Source organism: Maylandia zebra, linkage group LG8, assembly GCF_041146795.1.
Source record: "Maylandia zebra isolate NMK-2024a linkage group LG8, Mzebra_GT3a, whole genome shotgun sequence".
NCBI classification, from domain to species: Eukaryota; Metazoa; Chordata; class Actinopteri; order Cichliformes; family Cichlidae; genus Maylandia; species Maylandia zebra.
This window is the reverse complement of record NC_135174.1, coordinates 28,220,661-28,239,032: the sequence shown is the minus strand read 5'-3', so window position 1 is coordinate 28,239,032 and position 18,372 is coordinate 28,220,661. Positions and strand designations below refer to the sequence as shown.

The 18,372-nt window shown below is 39.8% G+C and overlaps 2 protein-coding genes across 2 annotated transcripts; one reads left to right on the top strand and one right to left on the bottom strand.

Moving 5' to 3' along the window:
• Positions 1-379: 379 nt before the first annotated feature.
• On the top strand, positions 380-8,773 carry LOC101465415 (uncharacterized). The gene is made up of 3 exons (XM_076887755.1): positions 380-651; positions 1,883-2,933; positions 8,293-8,773. The coding sequence occupies exons 1-3, from the start codon at positions 540-542 to the stop codon at positions 8,771-8,773; spliced, it is 1,644 nt and encodes a 547-aa protein (XP_076743870.1). The 5' UTR covers positions 380-539.
• A 4,065-nt stretch (positions 8,774-12,838) lies between these two features.
• LOC101484738 (uncharacterized) lies at positions 12,839-17,972 on the bottom strand. Its single transcript, XM_004565978.4, has 2 exons — positions 17,788-17,972; positions 12,839-15,756 (listed from the first exon to the last, which is right to left on the bottom strand). Exon 2 carries the CDS (start codon positions 15,718-15,720, stop codon positions 14,368-14,370), a length of 1,353 nt encoding a protein of 450 aa, XP_004566035.1. The 5' UTR covers positions 15,721-15,756; positions 17,788-17,972; the 3' UTR covers positions 12,839-14,367.
• Between the last annotated feature and the right edge of the window lie 400 nt (positions 17,973-18,372).

The following is an 18,372-nucleotide window of genomic DNA, read 5'->3' as shown; positions in this document are numbered from 1 at the left end:
AAGGGAGTTTTTCCTTCAACATTAACGCCGTCATCACGATTAGTTCAATTTTTAAGAAATTAAAGAAATATCAACAGAGCACCTATTTATAAAGACTTAAAGTTTCATTTTTAAAACTAATTGGCCCCTTTCTGTCCTGTTTTCTGCATTATAAGCCTTATAATAATAATATTAATAATTATTATTATTGTTGTTGTTATTATGAGTATGATTATTATTATTATATACACTGTTTCTTATATTTTGTTATCATTCATATGTTCTTGTCTATAATTTCTGCATGAAAAATAATTAAATGTTTAAAAATACATTTTAAAAGTGTCTGTTACGTTTTTTTCCTATTAAAAAAAAAGGTGCCTCCGCAAATGCCTGCCCAAAACACCCCAATAAATCCATTTCACAACAACACTGAAAAATGGGAGCCCTGTCCAACTATTGATGAGGTCGTATAGAAGTGTGAATACACGGCCATCGATCTTCTGACCGAGTCGCCTGGTTCAATTCAAACGAGCTTACAGTTGATTTTAAAGACGAGAACAATGAATGAAGCGGATTATCGTCAACGCAACGGCATCGAGAGTCAGCCTTATGAACGAAAGCCGCAGATCAAACCGCATCAGCTGCAGGATGCTGATCTCAACCAAACTACCGGTGAGAAAATCACAGATTTAACGTGAGATGTTTCTCCGGAAGGAAACGGCTTCCTAGCTGCTAGCTCGTTGTACTGGTGGGCGAAATAAACTTTTCACCTACAAACCGGCCTTTTTAAATGATGTAAATCTGCCACAAATCGATGTTAAAACGGCTTAAAAACGGCGGAACCCATCGGTGTTCCTGTGTAGTACCCGGGCGTTTTAGACGGGGCACACAACAACAGCGTTAATATTGTAGTTCAGCGTAAGTAAATGGGCGAAATTTGATTCAAGGTGTTTTAATGTCCAATATTTTTACTCATCTTAATAAATATAGATTGTAGTGAGCTGGCTTTATGTAGGATAAAGCCATCTCACTTATATAGCCATCCATCCATTGGCTTCCGCTTATCCTTTTCAGGGTTGCGGGGGGGGGGGGGGTGCTGGAGCCTATCCCAGCTGTAATAGGGCGAGAGGCGGGGTACACCCTGGACAGGTCGCCAGTCTGTCGCAGGGCTAACACACAGGGACAGACAACCATTCGCACTCACACCTATGCACTTTATTTGCTTAAACTGCCCTTTCCTGTTCTTAATAAACACCTATCACTGTACCTACATTGTAATCAATTTAGTGCTTTTTGGCCACTTAAATTATCTTTAAACTGTTTGGTTGTATTTGGTGAAATTTCTGCTTTCCTTTTGGTCAGGTTGCTCCTGAAAACACAAAAAACATAATAAGAAATCATAATAAAAAGTAAAATAGAAAGTCACCTTGGTAACAACTGATTCCAGTTTGTCCCTTCTGGCTCAAAATGACTTGGTATTATTCACACCAACAAGTCATTTGTTGCAACAGTGCCTCCTATTAAAAGCAGTAAGAGCAGCAAAAAGGTGGAAGATGAAAAAGGGATCTTTATTTTAAACAAAAGAAACAACAAGCTCTTAAGATGAATTTAGATTTTTTTTACTGACATTTAGCTGGTGATAAGTTAGCAGATAGAGGTTTTTTTGTTGACCTCTATTTATTGTAATTGCTTCAAGGGCTTGTTTTGTTTTTGTTACTGTTTGCGGTGTTTTTTAATAACCTGTCTCATACAATAGTCATTATTCTAACCCTTTTTATTCACATTTTAATGACAGATTATTCTTGTTTTTATCTGTTATTTTTTTATCTGTGTTTTATAAGGTTATTGTGTTGTGATATTTGTAAAATAAGTGCTTTCCAGGTGATGTCTCTGTGTGTTTCAGAGTTTCATGCTGATGTCCAACAGCTGTTGGTGATTAAAGAAGAGGTTCCCCCAGAATGGAGCCCCTCTGATGACCAGTGGTCCCAAGAGCCCCTGCGCATAAAGGAGGAGCGTGAGGAACTGTGCACCACTCAAACAGCAGAACACTTTAAAGGGCTGGAGGATGCTGATACCAGCAGGCTCCCGTTCACTGCTGCTCCTGTGAAGAGTGAAGATGGTGAAGAGAAACCAAATTCTTCAGAGCTTTACTGTCATCAAACAAGTAAACAAATAAAAACTGAGACTGATGGAGATGACTGTGGAGGACCAGAATCAGCCAGAAACCTTGATACAAAAAGTACTTTACAACCTAATGAAGTGGAAAATGATTCGGACTCCTCTGAGACTGAACTCAGTAACGATGGTGATGAATGGCAGGGACCTTTGTCAGATTTTAGACCTGGAACTGAAGACAGTGACAAGGACTGGGAGGCAAGCAGGTCACCTGAGTCAGGTGTAAATTGTCACGTGAGATGTGACACTACCAAAAAACCCTTTAGCTGCTCTGAGTGTGGAAAATGTTTTCTCCACAGGCAGTCTCTCCACAGACACATGAGAATCCACACTGGAGAGAAACCTTTTTGTTGTGCTGTTTGTGGCGAGAAATTTAGCAGGAAGACACATTTTAAGACGCACATGAGAGTTCACACAGGCGAAAAACCCTTTGATTGTGGTTTTTGTGGTAAAAGGTTCAGCCAGAAGTCAAATTTTAAGGAACACTTACGAGTCCACACAGGAGAGACTCCATTTGGCTGTGATGCTTGTGGGAAAAGATTTAGAGTTAATTTTACTCTTAAAAGACACATGCGAGTCCACACAGGAGAAAAACCGTTTGTTTGTGTTGACTGTGGCAAGACTTTCAGTTCCAATACGCACCTTAAGACACACACGAGAGTCCACACGGGAGAGAAACCATTTAGCTGTGGTGTTTGCGGCGAGAGATTTGCACAGCAAGGGGTTCTGAAGAGTCACACACGAGTTCACACAGGAGAGAAGCCTTTCAGTTGTGGTCTGTGTGGAAAGAGATTTAGACAGCAGAATACTCTCAAGAGACACATGAGCGTCCACACGGGAGAGAAGCCGTTCTCCTGTGGCGTCTGCGGCGAAAGATATACCAGACAGGGAAGTTTGAAGAGACACATGAGTGTACACACAACTGCAGCTTCAACAACTGAATCACATGCCTGTCATTTTGTGCCTGAACATCTCGAACCTTTTGGGTTATAGACACTTGACTTCTGTAGCTGTTTTCTGGCCTTTGATGGACCGGGCGCCTTTCAGTCTGTCTCACTGATTTTTGATCGGATGTATAAACACTACATGACAATCTGTCTGCTGGCTGTGCTAAATATGAAGTACTAATTTTACTGAACAGTAATCTAAAGTTTTTATTACACACTTCTCATTACTAATGCATTATAAAGTAATACTGCACAAAACCTTAAAAAAAAAAAGGACATGCAGAAATGATTATTTTTAGTAGATATTTTGAAGTATTTGCCCAAAACAACGAAAAGTAGGTGACTGACAGCCTGTAGAGCAGCGGTCCCCAACCCCCGGGCCTCGGACCGGGGGTTGGGGACCGCTGCTGTAGAGCACTTCACAGATGATGTTCTTGTGACTAGTATTTCTGATTTGTAGTTTGCTCTTCATGTGTAAAATATGCTGCTCTGTTGCCAGTAGACCTGTCTGTCTGTGCCTGGTGATATGCTGCAAACACTGCCCTCTATATGTAAAAGTCCTCGTAGCTAGACTGGGCTGACTTATTGATCCTGATTGCAAATGTTAGTTAAATAAATCCTGAATATGCTGAGTTTTTTTCCTCATAGTGCAGGCCTCTGGAATTTCAGTCTTGTTGCTTCCTTCACAATTAACTGTATTAAAGATGGAATAAAAACTGTTTCTTCCAGCTGCTTCCTTATTTGCAGATTACCACACATTAAATTTTTTACACTAATAATAGCTGAACAATGTTTTTGGGTTTGTTTGTGGTTATAGAGCATTAGCAGTATGAATAAGGACTTTTGTTTTTGAATTTGGATGATTTTTCATTGCACTTAAATGAGCATGCTGGTTGTCTGACAGTGAATAGAAAATACAATATGTATTTTCTATTTCTCTATTTTGCAGTTTATTTGCTTAAACTGTCCTCCACCCATGAGGTGTGTTTGTAATAAAGCCTGAAATTAAAGTTTAGTGAAATGCACGTCTATTACCAGGTCAAAAGGGGTCACCATCAGCCCCAATAACAGTCCAGGAAAGGCGATAGAGTCCAAAGAAGACAGAAACTGTGAATCTACAAATATGAACATCTAGATGTCTGAAACTGTACATATACAGTATTTTTCAAATAACATTGTTCTTGCAAATATAAGAGAAGATGTTAAAATGGCTGGCTTTAAAGAATAATTCTGGTTGGATTTTGAATGTTATTAATTGTTATTTTTGTTTGTATAACAACAAACACATCTCTTCTTTCTGTTTACATTAATACTCATGTAAAACACCTACAGTGAATCTAGATATTGCCACACAAAGATTCAATGAAAAAGATGAGAACTTGGCAGTGTGACATTACAGGGTGTGGTGGCTGACCACGTAACACGTTGCCAACACACTTCTGACTAATAACTAATAATAGCAGACCTCCTCTGGCAGGAAAAACATCAGCAATGATCCTGGAGAATTTAGCTGTTGCTGTCCATCAAGCAAAGGTTATGAGGTCATTTCCAAATAAGGCTGTCATTGTACAATTAAAAATATTATTCTCTTATTCATAAGTGAAAAATATTCAAGGTAAATGTTAATGTTCGCAGCAGTTTCATCCCAAGTGCAGTGCTCAGAGAACAAAAACCCAGAGCTCCATTCAGACTCTACAAGCCTCAGCATGTTAAATCTTCACACTGAACATAGTTGGTTTGGAAGTGTTGCCAGCAGAACATCTCAGCTGTCTGAAAAGAACATGTCAACATGGCTTAGGCATGCAATGCTGCATCTGAACAAACAACAAGTGGAGATGTTTGCGTATAATGCAGTGTGATATTAGGTGAAAACCAGATATATCAGTACTAACACCTCATACCAACTGTCAGCTCACCGCGATGGGTGGGACAAGATTTCGGCTTGGACACCTTCCAGTCACTGAGTCAACCACAAACTCTATCCGGAAGTATTCCAGATTCAACTATGAGGACATCAGTCCAACAGCTAAAACTAAATGGTAAAGTCTGCTTCTCATGTAGCACTTTTCTACTCCAGCTGAGCACTGAACTAACCCCCGACCTGATGAGTAGTAGGTGACCTGCTCTACCTCCTGAGCCACAGCCACCCCCCAAAAGGAGACTGCTTGGTGAAAACTTTACGGTGGCCCTGAGAGGCCAAACGGACTGCAACTTCAGAAAACACTTGCAAAAAGAAAAACGCTGCAAAAAGAAAAATGCTCCAAAAGCACACAAAACACAACGGAAATAGAAAAAAACACAATGGAAATGTTTCTGGGGAGACAATAACCCGACGGACCAGTTGCACCAAAACATGTATGTATATTCCAGATATCTGTATTAGAATCATATGATTACTACACATTTACCTCTCCTCCACTTCTTTAAAGTGACTCCCAGTCCCAGCGCACTTGTTAGCATGTTTTGGTTCGTGCAACTGGTCCGTCGGGTTATTGTCTCCCCAGAAACATTTCCATTGTGTTTTTTCCTATTTCCGTTGTGTTTTGTGTGCTTTTGCAGCGTTTTTCTTTTTGCAGCGTTTTTCCTTTTGCAAGTGTTTTCTGACGTTGCAGTCCGTTTGGCCTCTCAGGGCCACCGTAAAAATTTCCACAAATCCAAATATTTCTTCCCTGCTCTGAAGACCGCTGTAATTATAGACACCAGTTCTACAAACCAAGTGCAGCTTTTATTCTGCTGAAGGCAGGATTTATCCATGTATTCATGTTTACACTAATTTCCGACCCTATCGTCTGAATCTTGCAGCAGAGTTGAGACTCATCAGTGTTTCCCAGTCTTCAGTTTCCTGTTGTTAGCTCACAGGAGTGGCTCCCAATGTGGTCAAGGTTTAATGTGTTGTGCATTCAGAGATCTTCTTCAGAAAACGGTGGTTGTAACAAGTTTTTTTTATTTATGTATCTGCTGACTTCCTATCAGCTCAAAGCAGTCTGGTGCTTCTCCTCTGATCTCTAACACCTACAAACATTTACAAACAACCACATTCAAAGTCACTTAAATCCCCTCCCCCAGCCTGATGCATCAACCTGAACTTCAGCAGGTCGTTTTGCCCATGTCAGCATGCCTAAATGGAACGAGCCGGTGCAATGTTGATTATTAGATTATTGATCTGGCTGATTATTAGATATTTGTGTTTCAGAGCAGTTGAACAAGTGTGCCTAATAAATTGGCCTGTGAGTATATATGTGCCCCTTTGAATAGAATAGAATAGAATAGAATAGAATACTTTTTATTTGTCAATTTCTTCAAATGTACTTGTACTTTGTTGTTCTCCTTTGAAGGACGCAGAGTATAAACGTGTCTGAAGGTCCGATCCACACTCCAGACCAGTTAGTGGTGGTAATGCATCGGTTCCTTGTTTGCACACCACCAGTAAAAATCATAGATGGGGTGAAGGTGTCTGCGCAGGTGCCTGCTTAAAACACAGAAGACCTCTGTTTTGGTGATTCGTGGTGATCGATTCTGCGCTTGCCTGGTTCATCTTTAAGGAGCCTGCAGCTTATTTAAGGAAGAAAACAAGGGTGTTTTATCCCCACTGTGTGTAAACACGGTCTGTGTAAACAGTACCTAAGTATCAAAGTTGGAAATATAAAGGTAAAAAATCTACACTGTCTACAATAAAATGTGGGTCACGTTGAGATTAGTTGCTCATCGGTGCCAAAAACATAGTCAAGAGGATTTATGCAGGGGTTATAAAAATACTAATAATTTAAAAATGACCTGTTCTGCATACATCATAATTCACTCTTTTTTAGCTACTTAAAATCTCACTGTAGAACTATTTTGCCCTTGAAAGAGAATTTCTTAAAAATATTAACTGGAAAAAAATTTTTTTTTTAAATGTAAAGGTCACATTGCCAAAAACTGATTGCAGCTTCTTTTTGACTCAAAATGATTTGATACCATTTGTGAGAGATCTGTTTGACAGATGATAAGCCAACAAGTCACAACAGCTTTAATCCTACAGGCTGGGACGGCACTTCCTCTTTTTTCTTTGATAAAGGATGCTGCAATGTATGCTCTGCTATAGGAGGTAATAAGGAAGTAATAAACTAAAGAATTGAGAGAATCCATCCGGGTCTTGACCTTGAAATATAATATTATAATTTAAACATCAAAATGTGAAATTACTCGAGTGCAAGGCAGTTTGCTGATATGTTGTTTTCCTTGTCATTGTATTTATATTTGCTGATTAAGATACACTTCTGGGGCCTATACTACAAAACACCCTGAGTTTACCCAGGATATCTTTTCCTTATCTGGCCTGCAGACAGACTAAGAGGTCATACAAAAGCGGTTATCAGCTTGATAAGTAAGCACAGGGTTTCTTAATCTCGCTGAGTAGGTAAAAGAGGTAGAGTTGCTGCTTTTGACCAATCAGAAACCTGAATCTAGTTTTTTTTTTAGAAAGTAAATAGAATGATAATATTAGATGTATTAGACGCACGTGTTTTGTCATTTGTGTTTTAATTATTAGTAAAGTGTGAAAAGAAAATCACTTTCCAGTAATAAAAGAAGTTATATGAAGTGAATTTGTCATTAGGACAAAATAGAGATTTTTTTTAAAGGCAAGAAAAAATACAGCGTGTGTAATTTAACAAACGTGTCACTAAACGTGTTTTAGGAGCATGAAAAAAAAAAGCTGGAATAAAGAAGCTCTTAAGAGTCGTTGTCAGAGGAAGACGAAGACTTCAGATGCTCTTCAAAAAATCTTTAGAGATAACATAATATATTGGCTCTTTTAACCAAAGTTACAGTCCATAATGTGCATGTGTGTTTCATCGGTGCCTGCAGATGTTCAGCAGCTGCTGGTGATTAAAGAAGAGGTTCCATGGAGCCCGAGTCTGGACCAGCAGGAAGCAGAGCATCTCTACATAAAGGAGGAACAGCGGAAACTCTGCAGAAGTCAGGAGGGAGATTTGGAGGAGACCAATATCACCAACTTCCTTGTAAAGAGTGAAGATGATGAATAGAAATTTATGTCCTTGGAGCTTCAGCCAAGCCAAACTGAACACATCTCAGAGGCTGAAGCTCCAAACAGCAACTCAGCCAAAGGGAGGAATCCAGAAGAGGATGGAGGTATACAGCTGTCAGATGCTAAGTTACACACTGTGGAGAAACCATTTGGTTGTGACAGCTGTGGTAAAGCATTTAGTTGCAATATGCATCTCATAAGGCACATGAGAGTCCACACAGGAGAGAGACCTTTTGTTTGTGACGTTTGTGGCAAAATATTTACACAACAGGTGGTTCTGAAGAGACACACGATAGTTCACACGGGAGAGAAACCGTTTGGTTGTGACATTTGTGGCAAAACATTTAGACATCAGAATACTCTTAAGAGACACACGAGTGTCCACACGGGAGAGAAACCATTCGAGTGTTCTTTTTGTGGTCAAAAGTTTAGCCAAAAGACTCATCGCAAACAACACGTTAGAGTTCACACAGGAGAGAAACCATTTGGCTGTAACGACTGCGGTAAAATGTTTCGTCGCAATGCGCATCTCAAGAGGCACACGAGCGTCCACACCGGAGAGAAACCATTTAGCTGTGGAGTTTGTAGCGAAAGATTCACCAGACAGGGAAGTCTGAAAAGACATATGAGGGTCCATACGTGATAGAATTTTGTTTGTTTATTTGTTTTTTAACAATAACATAGTATTTTTATACCTTTTTATTATATTTTTTTTAATCTGTTGCTTCATTTCGTCTATATTTGTTACAAATTCAGAAATACAATGAGAGCCGGATTAGGTGTCAATGAATAGAACCACCTTAGAGTGTAAAAGGTGAAACTTCATCATCAAGGGTCAGACTTTTCTCGCCGGGATCAGCATTTAGGAACAGCTTTTTTGAAATACTGTGCTTTAAAAAAAACTAAGTTGGAGTTATTTGGCAACTGGAGTAATAAACATGTTGACACACACACAAGACAGCTTTTCAGGAGAACCACCTCATACCACCTGTGAAGCACAGCGGTGGAAATTTTATGATTCAGGGTCATCATCACTGTACGTGTTCAGAGGATGTGATTTCATCCAAGTTAGTTAAACAGGAGTTTAATGATGGTCCTGATCAAACTATTAAACCCCACAGGTGATGCTTTAAAAATGCAGAAATTGTGGATTCAAAGCAGTTTTGTATAAGAGAGTGGTAAAATGCTTTTTTGCAGGCTGATGTAAGAGGATTGTGGATAACTATGCTAACAGCAACAAGAAAGAAATTGCTTCTTTTAAAACTACTGTCTGAGAATAATTATGTCCTTATTTTTGCACAAACTGCTGTTTTATGGCTGAATAAATGACCAGAAAAGCTGGTTGTGGTGTTGCACTGTTTGTCTGTAACAACAGCGTGCAGTGATTCATTGACATGTGTCAAGAGACATGAAAATGCAGTTTATAAGCAAGAACAGAGTTTGTACAATTCTAAAAAGCTTGAAAGTTGATATTTGGTGTGATGATGGGTGTCTTTGTTCTTCAGCACACTCTGAACTCTCTGAGGAAGCTTCCTGTTATTTTTAAGTAGTCTTCAGGAATCGTTCTCCAGCCTTTGCTGGAATATTTTATGCTTATCAGTAGGGATGGGTATCGTTTAGGTTTTATCCGATACCGGTGCCAAATCGGTACTTTTGAAACGGTGCCGGTGCTCAAACGGTGCTCAAACCGGTGCTTAAAGAATGGAGAACACAAAATTGGTCCAAAAACCTCTCATGTTCAGCTGTTTTTTGTAAAAATATAACAATGTTAGCCTTTTCTGCAGCTATGGGGCATATATGGTATCACTCTTGGCTGGAAGCAGTGCTTAAACAATGGAAAAAACACAAACTTTGTCCTAAACCTCTCATGTTTAGCTGTTTTCCACTTTTTCTTTGGTCATTTTAGCCTTTTTAGCCAGGGTGAAGGGAGTATCTGCCATCAAACAAGAGGACAGCCGCATGTAGCTATGATGATGTTTGCTAGTTCACCTTACATGCATTAATGTAATAACGTGGTTAGCCTACTCAACGTAAATTAGCTACTCACGCAGAGAAGAACGGCTGCTGCCATCATCATCCGTCATCATTTCTGCTACACTGGCAGGGTTAGGGGCCAGGACTCTCCTCTTCGTGTTTTTGGGGGATGTTGCATAACAGGCAACCCACCCGCAGTAGATGTGCTCGGTGTGAGGTCTCGCAGCAAGCTATCAAATACGACGCATTTCTGGGCTTTTAAAAAAACGCTATGCGTCGCCAGGTGTTTCATCGGATTTGAGGTGTTACCTCCTTTGACAGTATCACAGTATCAGCTTAAAGCACTTGTTGCAGGCTGCTGAGTTTGCATCTTCTGCTGTGAAGTACAGCCAGACTTTTGACCGCTTCGCCTTGGACATTTTTAATCTGTAGCTCTGCTCTAACAGAACGTACGTACCTGGCCCCGCCTACTATCCTCGGAAACGTTAAATGATTGGCTAGAAGTGTATCACAGCTCAGGAAAATAAAGCACCGAAATGTGCGCTGCTTTTCGGTCTGGTTACTACCGTTTATGTCAGAACCGGTGCCATCATGGCACCGGACACCGGTACCCATCCCTACTTATCAGTCTGTTTTTTCTTTGGTGGGGTTTTGACAGGTTGCTAATAACAAAGTACCTGAAAATACTATTTAAAAGCACTTCTGTTTTACTGGAGCACTCCAAGCACTTTATAAGTTGTCTTTTTATGCTTGAATGACTCATAGGCCAGTGTTAAGGGGCTTAACAAACAAAAAAGGAAAAGCATTTTTAAAAAATTGTCAAGTACAAGGACTGGACTGTCCAAAGGAAAGCTTTCAAAACCTGGAGAAGTATTGCCCAAGAGCTCAAGAGCACTTTTTTTAATTCACAGAAAGTTAAACTCATTGGAAACAAAATAAAAAGACATGAAAGTGGCTCAAGACTTTTGCACACTATTAAATGTTTTTAGTATGATTATTATGTATATTGACTGTGCATATACTTTGTTTTGAGCATGTTAAGTTAGTGATGGCGTGATGAATGTTCCGAGTCTTGAAGGCGCAGCGACTTACAAAAATGGATGTGATTGTACTTCTCTGAAAGCTCGTATGTTGTTCTCCATATAATCAAAACTGCTGAACACATAATCTGGTCAACAGCAGAGTTTTGAGTTTAAAACCACCAAATTTTCACTGATTATTTTACCAATCATGCTGTGATTCTCTGCTGAAGTAATTCTTTTACATACTCAAACTGTAAAGCTGATTCTCAGTAATACCAACAAAAGAATATGTGCAGTGAATGTGGCACGCATATAACAAAGTTTCTATGTTTGGTCCTGATTTGCAGATTAGAAAACTGATCATTATTATTGAGTATTTATTGCAAAAAATATAAATGAAATGAATTTCCCTTTGACCTTAAACTGAACCTCTTTGCACACTGCCTTCATCAAATTATGGATAAGTCATTTAGGTTAAACTACTGTGTCTTCATCAATTAGGAGCCATGCAGGCAAAGGTATATATTGTGTCCCACCCCAGTTTGCAGCTGGGATAGAGTGTGATTAATGTGGGAGCACACAGGCGTAGGTGCTCAAAAGTAGATCTCGCAAAACAAACTAGGGATCTCACAAAACTTTTGCGAGATCTCACAAAACAAACTCGGGATCTCGCAAAACTAACTGGGGATCTCGCAAAAGTTTTGCGAGATCTCACAAAACAAACTCGGGGTTTTGCGAGATCCCGAGTTGTAGTAGGTCTGTAGTAGGTCTCGACCTCCCGTTAGCTTCGAGATGGTGGGTGTCAGATCTCCGAAAACGTCAGAGCACTTTTGCAAATATGTGATGTCTTGTAAACCAAGCAGATCTCGCAAAAGTCCGTCTTAATTTTTTTTTTCTCCCATGTACCCTGCGGGGCTCCGTATGATTGGGACCTGATGAATGTAAAAGCAAAGTTTTTTTTTTTACCTAATTTTTGTTTCTAAGAAAAATCAGAGCCACATATGAGGATATTCGTTTAAAATTTCGATAGAACAGTAGCAGTATAATGTCCTCGTAAGTGGGTATCAGGCCCTTGTAGAGCAAAATTGAGTATTTTGGTCTAAATAACCCAAAATGTGATTACCTCATATGTGGACGCCAGGTCCTAGGTTAACTCTTCTTTTGATAGTCATTTGTATAGTTTTCCTTCCTCTTAATCATTAGCTTAATTAATGTAAGCTGTTCCTTGGATTCCCTTCACTGGACACGAATAGCCTGTTTCCTTTCGAGCATTTATAGTTTGAATTTTTGACCTAACTAAACTTTAGCTTTAGTTAGGTCAAAAGCTTCTTTTTGCCCACCCGTCCCATGTGGAACATGTATTCATCTTTATGTGTGGTTTTATAACTTTTAAGTGCTTTGCAAATATTTGATATTATTACATCCAATGAAGGTTATATGACTTGACCTCACATGCTGATAAACTTGTTAAAACAACATCCGGGTAGCGTTGGAAAATGTTAACAAGCTCCTCCAGTCTCTAGGCTACAGGATTTTGAGTTCTGCCAATATTTTGCACTTACCTTTAAGATCTAACTAGTCCTAATGACAGCTTTAATTAAAAAAACAAAAACAATCCAGCTGTTTTGTTGAGGACAGTCTCACCAAAACACTGAAGAAGAAGAATCATATGCTGTTACTGTAACAAAAAGGTAAGTCTGAGAACATTCTGATGCGTTACAGGAACACACCTTTAATAAAACACTTTGAGAGACAACATGCAAATACAGCAGTACATGTAGTAGTGTTCTCGTCAACAGGCAGCTGAATCTGAAAGTCATTTACATTACAGTACATACATTTTACAAACAGGATTGGCTGAAATGTATATTATATTACAAAGTAGTATTTTTCAGTGAACCTGCCAGTAGCACATAGTAAAAGAAAAAAAAAACATTCATTTAGTGATGCTACATGGGAACTAGGGTTGGGCGATATGTAAAAATTTTCCAACCGGCAATCGTCAGTCCAACAATCGCCGATGGGCCATATATTCGTGCGTGCGCAGACGTCTTGATGGGCGGGGCCATGTAATCATGCACGTTTACACCACAGAAGAAGTTCAAACATGGATGAACTAATTTCCAAAAAAACAAAGCAAAAAACCGCTGTCAGCGTTAACACGGCTTAAACGCGGTCATCACGATTAAAATTTTTAACGCTCTCGACCCATCTGGAGCGCAGAATGAACAAAATTAGGACAAACTGCCGAAATGCGTTGACAGAGATATTTCAGGGATTTTGACTCAGGCTGTGCTCCAGATGGGTTAATTGTTAATCGCGTTAGTCATGATGAAGGAGTGTTAACGCTGACAGCACTAAAAAATTAAAAGTTGCCAATTTGGGATTTCTTTGGCCTTAAACCAGGTGAAAGAGGTAAACCTAAGGATATAACCAAAGCGGTGTGCCACTTGTGCAGACGTATAGTTCGAGCAAAGTACTCAAACACGACTAACTTGCATGAGCATGCACGTGTCCACCATCCGGCTGAGTATGCTAGGCTATCAACAGCTTCTGCAGCCACATCAACAAGCACTTGGGCGCACTCTGAGGTGGGGGCATTTGCTCGCAGATGAAAGAGGGTGCTGTTAAAACAGCGCTATTATTTTTTTCTGTTGACTGCTTTTATTAGCTCCATCATTATTAGCAAACTTGCTCATGGGCAAACAAATAAATAAATCGCCCTTGTAAAACTAGTCGATATATTCGTCCAATTGCCCAACCCTAATAAGGACTACCATAATAATCCACCATAACAGTTTTTAAATTATGTTTTCTGTTCAGATTAGTTTCATTCAGACTCACTGCTTAAACATCAAAACACATTATAAAAAAGTCTTTGTACGAGCACAAGTATTGGTGTGGACTGACATACAACAGAGCCCAACAGAGAGTTAATACGTAGCGCAGGCTTAAATTAAGTGTTTTTAGTAACAGTACAGTTGTTTTCTACTTGAGTTCTTTAAATAACAAAACCTGAGGTTAGCTTAGGGAAACTAAAGAAGCCTCAGCATTAGTATTTCATTAAACATCCAGCAGATGAAGCAAATATCATTTTGTTTAAAATATTCTGAACTACGCACTGAAGAAAGCTTAAAAAACGTAAACGTTACAGGACAATAAAAAAAATGCTGTGGTTCTTGCAGACTTGCCTCCACACGGCAAATAATCTCTTACAACAAACCAAGCAGCCTTGACGTTTTCATTCTGCGTGGACTCTCATGTGTGAGTTAAGATGCGTCTTACGATTAAATCTCTTGCCGCATTTGTTGCAGTGAAAGGGTTTCTCTCCCGTGTGGAGCCTCATGTGCTCCTTAAGATGCGTCTTTTGGTTGAACCTCTGGCCGCACTCGTCGCATCCAAACGGTTTCTCTCCCGTGTGGACTCTCAAGTGAGTCTTAAGATCTGTGTTTCGGTAAAACCTTTTACCGCAGTCCTTGCAACCGAAAGGTTTCTCTCCAGTGTGGACTCTCATGTGGGTCTTAAGGTGCGTCTTTCGTTTAAACGTTTTATCACAGTCACTACATTGAAAGGGTTTCTCTCCTGTGTGCACTCGCATGTGTGCCTTAAGATGCGTCTGCTGGTTAAACCTTTGCCCACAGTCTTCGCAGGCTAGCGGTTTCTCTCCGGTGTGGACTCGCATGTGAGTTGTCAGATTTCCCTGCTGGCTGAACCTTTTACCGCACTCCTCGCAAACAAACGGCTTCTCTCCGGTGTGAATTCTCATGTGCGTCTTAAGGTGTATCTTTTGGTTGAATCTCTGTCCACAGCTACTACAGCTAAAGGGTTTCTCACCTGTGTGGACCCTCATGTGTGTCCTGAGATCTGACGTTCGGTTAAATCCTTTACCGCAATAGTCGCAGCTGAATGCCTTCCCCCCGTTGTGCATTTTCTTGTGCCTCTTAAATTCTGATTTTCGGTAAAATACTTCACTACACAACTCGCAGATAAACTGTTTCACACCTGTTGGGGCCACCACCTGGGAATCTACGTTTTGCTTTACCTCGCAGCTGTTATCAACCAAACAGCTGGAAGGAGTTTGTCCTGAATGGCATGTCAGCTGTTTCTGAAGACACTGCTTGTAGATAAACTGCTGACCCCACAAAGTGCAGCTTAAGAATTTTTTTGCTGCATTACAGTCCCCATCCATATTTAAGTCCGACTCCAGTGCCCTGCCCTCCTTCCAGCCGCCATCGCTGTCTTCGTTTTCAGGTCCAGACTCATCAGTAGTCTCAGAATAGTCTGAAGCCTTTTCATCAGCATCAGGTTTAAACTCACTTTGAAGATCCGGGTCACTGCTCGGTTCTTGTCCATCGCTCTCAGGCTCTGTATCTCTGTTGTCCTCAGCTTGGCTTTGATGAAAGGGTAAGAACTGAGGTTTTTCTTCATCATCTTCAGGTTTCACAGGAACTGCAGTGATTATGACCTTAATGATATCCGCCTCCTCCAGACCACTACTCTGCTGTTCCTCGTGGCTGGTCAAGATTTCCTCCTGTTCCTCCTTTATGTGGAGGGTCTCCGGGTTCATGCTGGTCCAGACTGGGGTTTCACTCATGAGGAACTTCTTTAATCACCGACAGCTATTAAACATCTGCAGGAAAAACAGGAACAAGTTAGGGATGTAACTGTGTCGACAGTTAAATCCAGCTGAAGAGCAGATTCTCAGCAGTAATTCAACAGGCTGAACAAAAATGTAGCATTAACCATAAAAAAGTAAAGCCAATTTTATGCAGAACACTTTTATTCCTTTTGTTTTTCTTATTTTTTAATGAATGGCCGATAGGCAAACTAAGGCTAGATTTTCTACATTACGTCTTAAGAAACGCCCCTGAATGCAATATGATGCTTATGCTTCTTTCCCTGCACATCAATTTTGAAGGCTTTTTCACTTTTCCTAACACTGATGATCAGGATAAACGGCAGCAGATTAGAATCAAGCATAACATTTGTACATTTTCTAAATCATCAAATTAATACACGCAGTTTCCTGTAACAAAGCAAGTCACAGTTTTCACTTTAGTCAGTGATTTTAGTAAAGCACAGCTTAACAAATTGCACACATAAAACATGCTGTAAAGAAAAGAATCAGTGAAAATGTGGTGATTCCAGCTGATTTAAATCAAACCTGCTTGCTCCTAGCAGTTTTAGTTTTTTTTCTATCAGCTGCAGACTCATTTGAGAGTACAGATTAAATATAAAAGCTGACTTCAAGCATAGGCTCAGTTTACGTACAAATTTAATATGAGATCAGCAAGTACAGTTTACATGGCCTGTTTTAGGATCATGCCAGTAAAACAATGAAATTGTAAAACTGTTTGCTACCAAGAGGAAAAAAACAGGCAAGAAATAAAATTGCATTTATTTCTTTAGAACCTTCTACTGTTCACGCACAGAGGTCCAAGGGATCTTCCAGGAATGATGACGCTATTTCATGGTGAATTGATTGGTCAGTAGGCAGAGATTTCATACGTGCTGATCTCTAATCTGTAGGGTTAGGGGTATGAAATACAAAATCCTACTTTGTGGTACCTGCTGCAGACCTCTGGGGAATCAGTGGGAGGGTCTAAAGATTTTCAGTAGCTTCTAAAGTCTTTGTGTTTCCCTGACGAGCATCAGTAATAAAAATAGATCCTCAACAGCAAACAATTTTATTGTTCTATGAGCATCATCTGATCTTAACCTACACTTTACTTGCTTGTACATAACCCTATGTTTGAATTCTGTTTTTATATATTATTCTTTACTCTCAAACACTAAACAGCACCAAATCTGCAGCCAGCAGAATAAAACAAATTGTTGGGAGCAGGTTATGTTCAGAGTTTCAGTTTAAAATAATGTGGAAGTGCCATGTTTTTATACCTTTATAAAAAGATGAATATTTTACACTGCTGGAAACAGAGTACAAACTAGGAATAAACTAGGCTAAATCACCAGATTAATGACTTCTGCAATATCCTTGGATATGTAATAAGTTCTGAGGTGCCATTTTTCTTCATTTGTTTGTATTTTCATATGTTTATTAATAATCGTTAAAGTACGATAATATTGGATAATACTGGATTTGCTGCAGTCTAAAAAAAACCAAACAAAATCATGATATTGGGGGGGGGGGGGGGGGGGGGGGGAATCGGCCTCAACAGGATGTCAATGTTTCTGTACTTCCGGTTCAGACAAAGAGCTGGAAACCGTCCGACTCGCCAGCTGCTCTCTTCCCCCCTGCGGCTGCGGCCTGCAATTCAGGCTCAGCTCATCTAATTCGGGCCTATATAATCCACAAAAGCGCCCAAATACTGCGTTTCATCGCGGCTTTTGTCACAGACTGAATAAAAAGAGATTTTTTACTGTAAAAATAACTTGGCTGTGTGCGCGCTGTAAACCGTCCGGGTATCCGCTTCAATCCTCGCTATTGGGTTCCGCCTTTTTCATTCGCGTTAATACTTCATTATTAACTAATAAATAGCCGAACTATGGTCTTTTGTCATTTGTGTGCCGTTTGGGATTGACAAGAGATGAGATGCTCCGTTTTTGTGTAACTCTTTTCTTCATCCACCCCCTACGATGAGCTAGCAGCTAGCCGTTTCCTCCCGGAGAGTCACTGCACGTTAAATCTGATTTTTCTTACCAGCGATCTCGTTTTTAATCGATCCCCTGGTGCTGATAGACTTCGAGGGGTTTAATTTCTGGGTTTAATTCAAAATACCGTCTCAGTGTTGCGGTATTGAAGATCCACTTCGTTTATTGTCTCCTTTTTGCTGCTCTTCTTTGGTGAACAGTGCACGGGGAGCTGACTTCAGGTGCGTTAGCACCACCTTCTGGATTGGAGTATGAACTGAAACCTTTGGCGCCGGTTAAAAGGCGTGGGATGGTATGTCACTCAGTATGACAAAAAATATCTTGAAGTAAAACTTCATTTAAAATAACGATAACCTCAAATATAAATGAGTGTAAATTTAAAACATATTAAACAATTAACAACAAAGAAAACATTCTTTCATTTTTTTAGCTGATGGCTTTGTGCCAATTTAGTGCATTTACACATTATGTGTTGACACACAGCTATTCTCAATGCATATCAGCAAGGTGGAATAGCACGTTTAGAGGCCCTATGTCACATCAGATCTTAAGTTAAAGAATAGATATCTTTCTCACAAGAGACATGTGTAATTTAGTTTAAAAGACTTGTTTCAAAAAGTTGGAAACAATCATT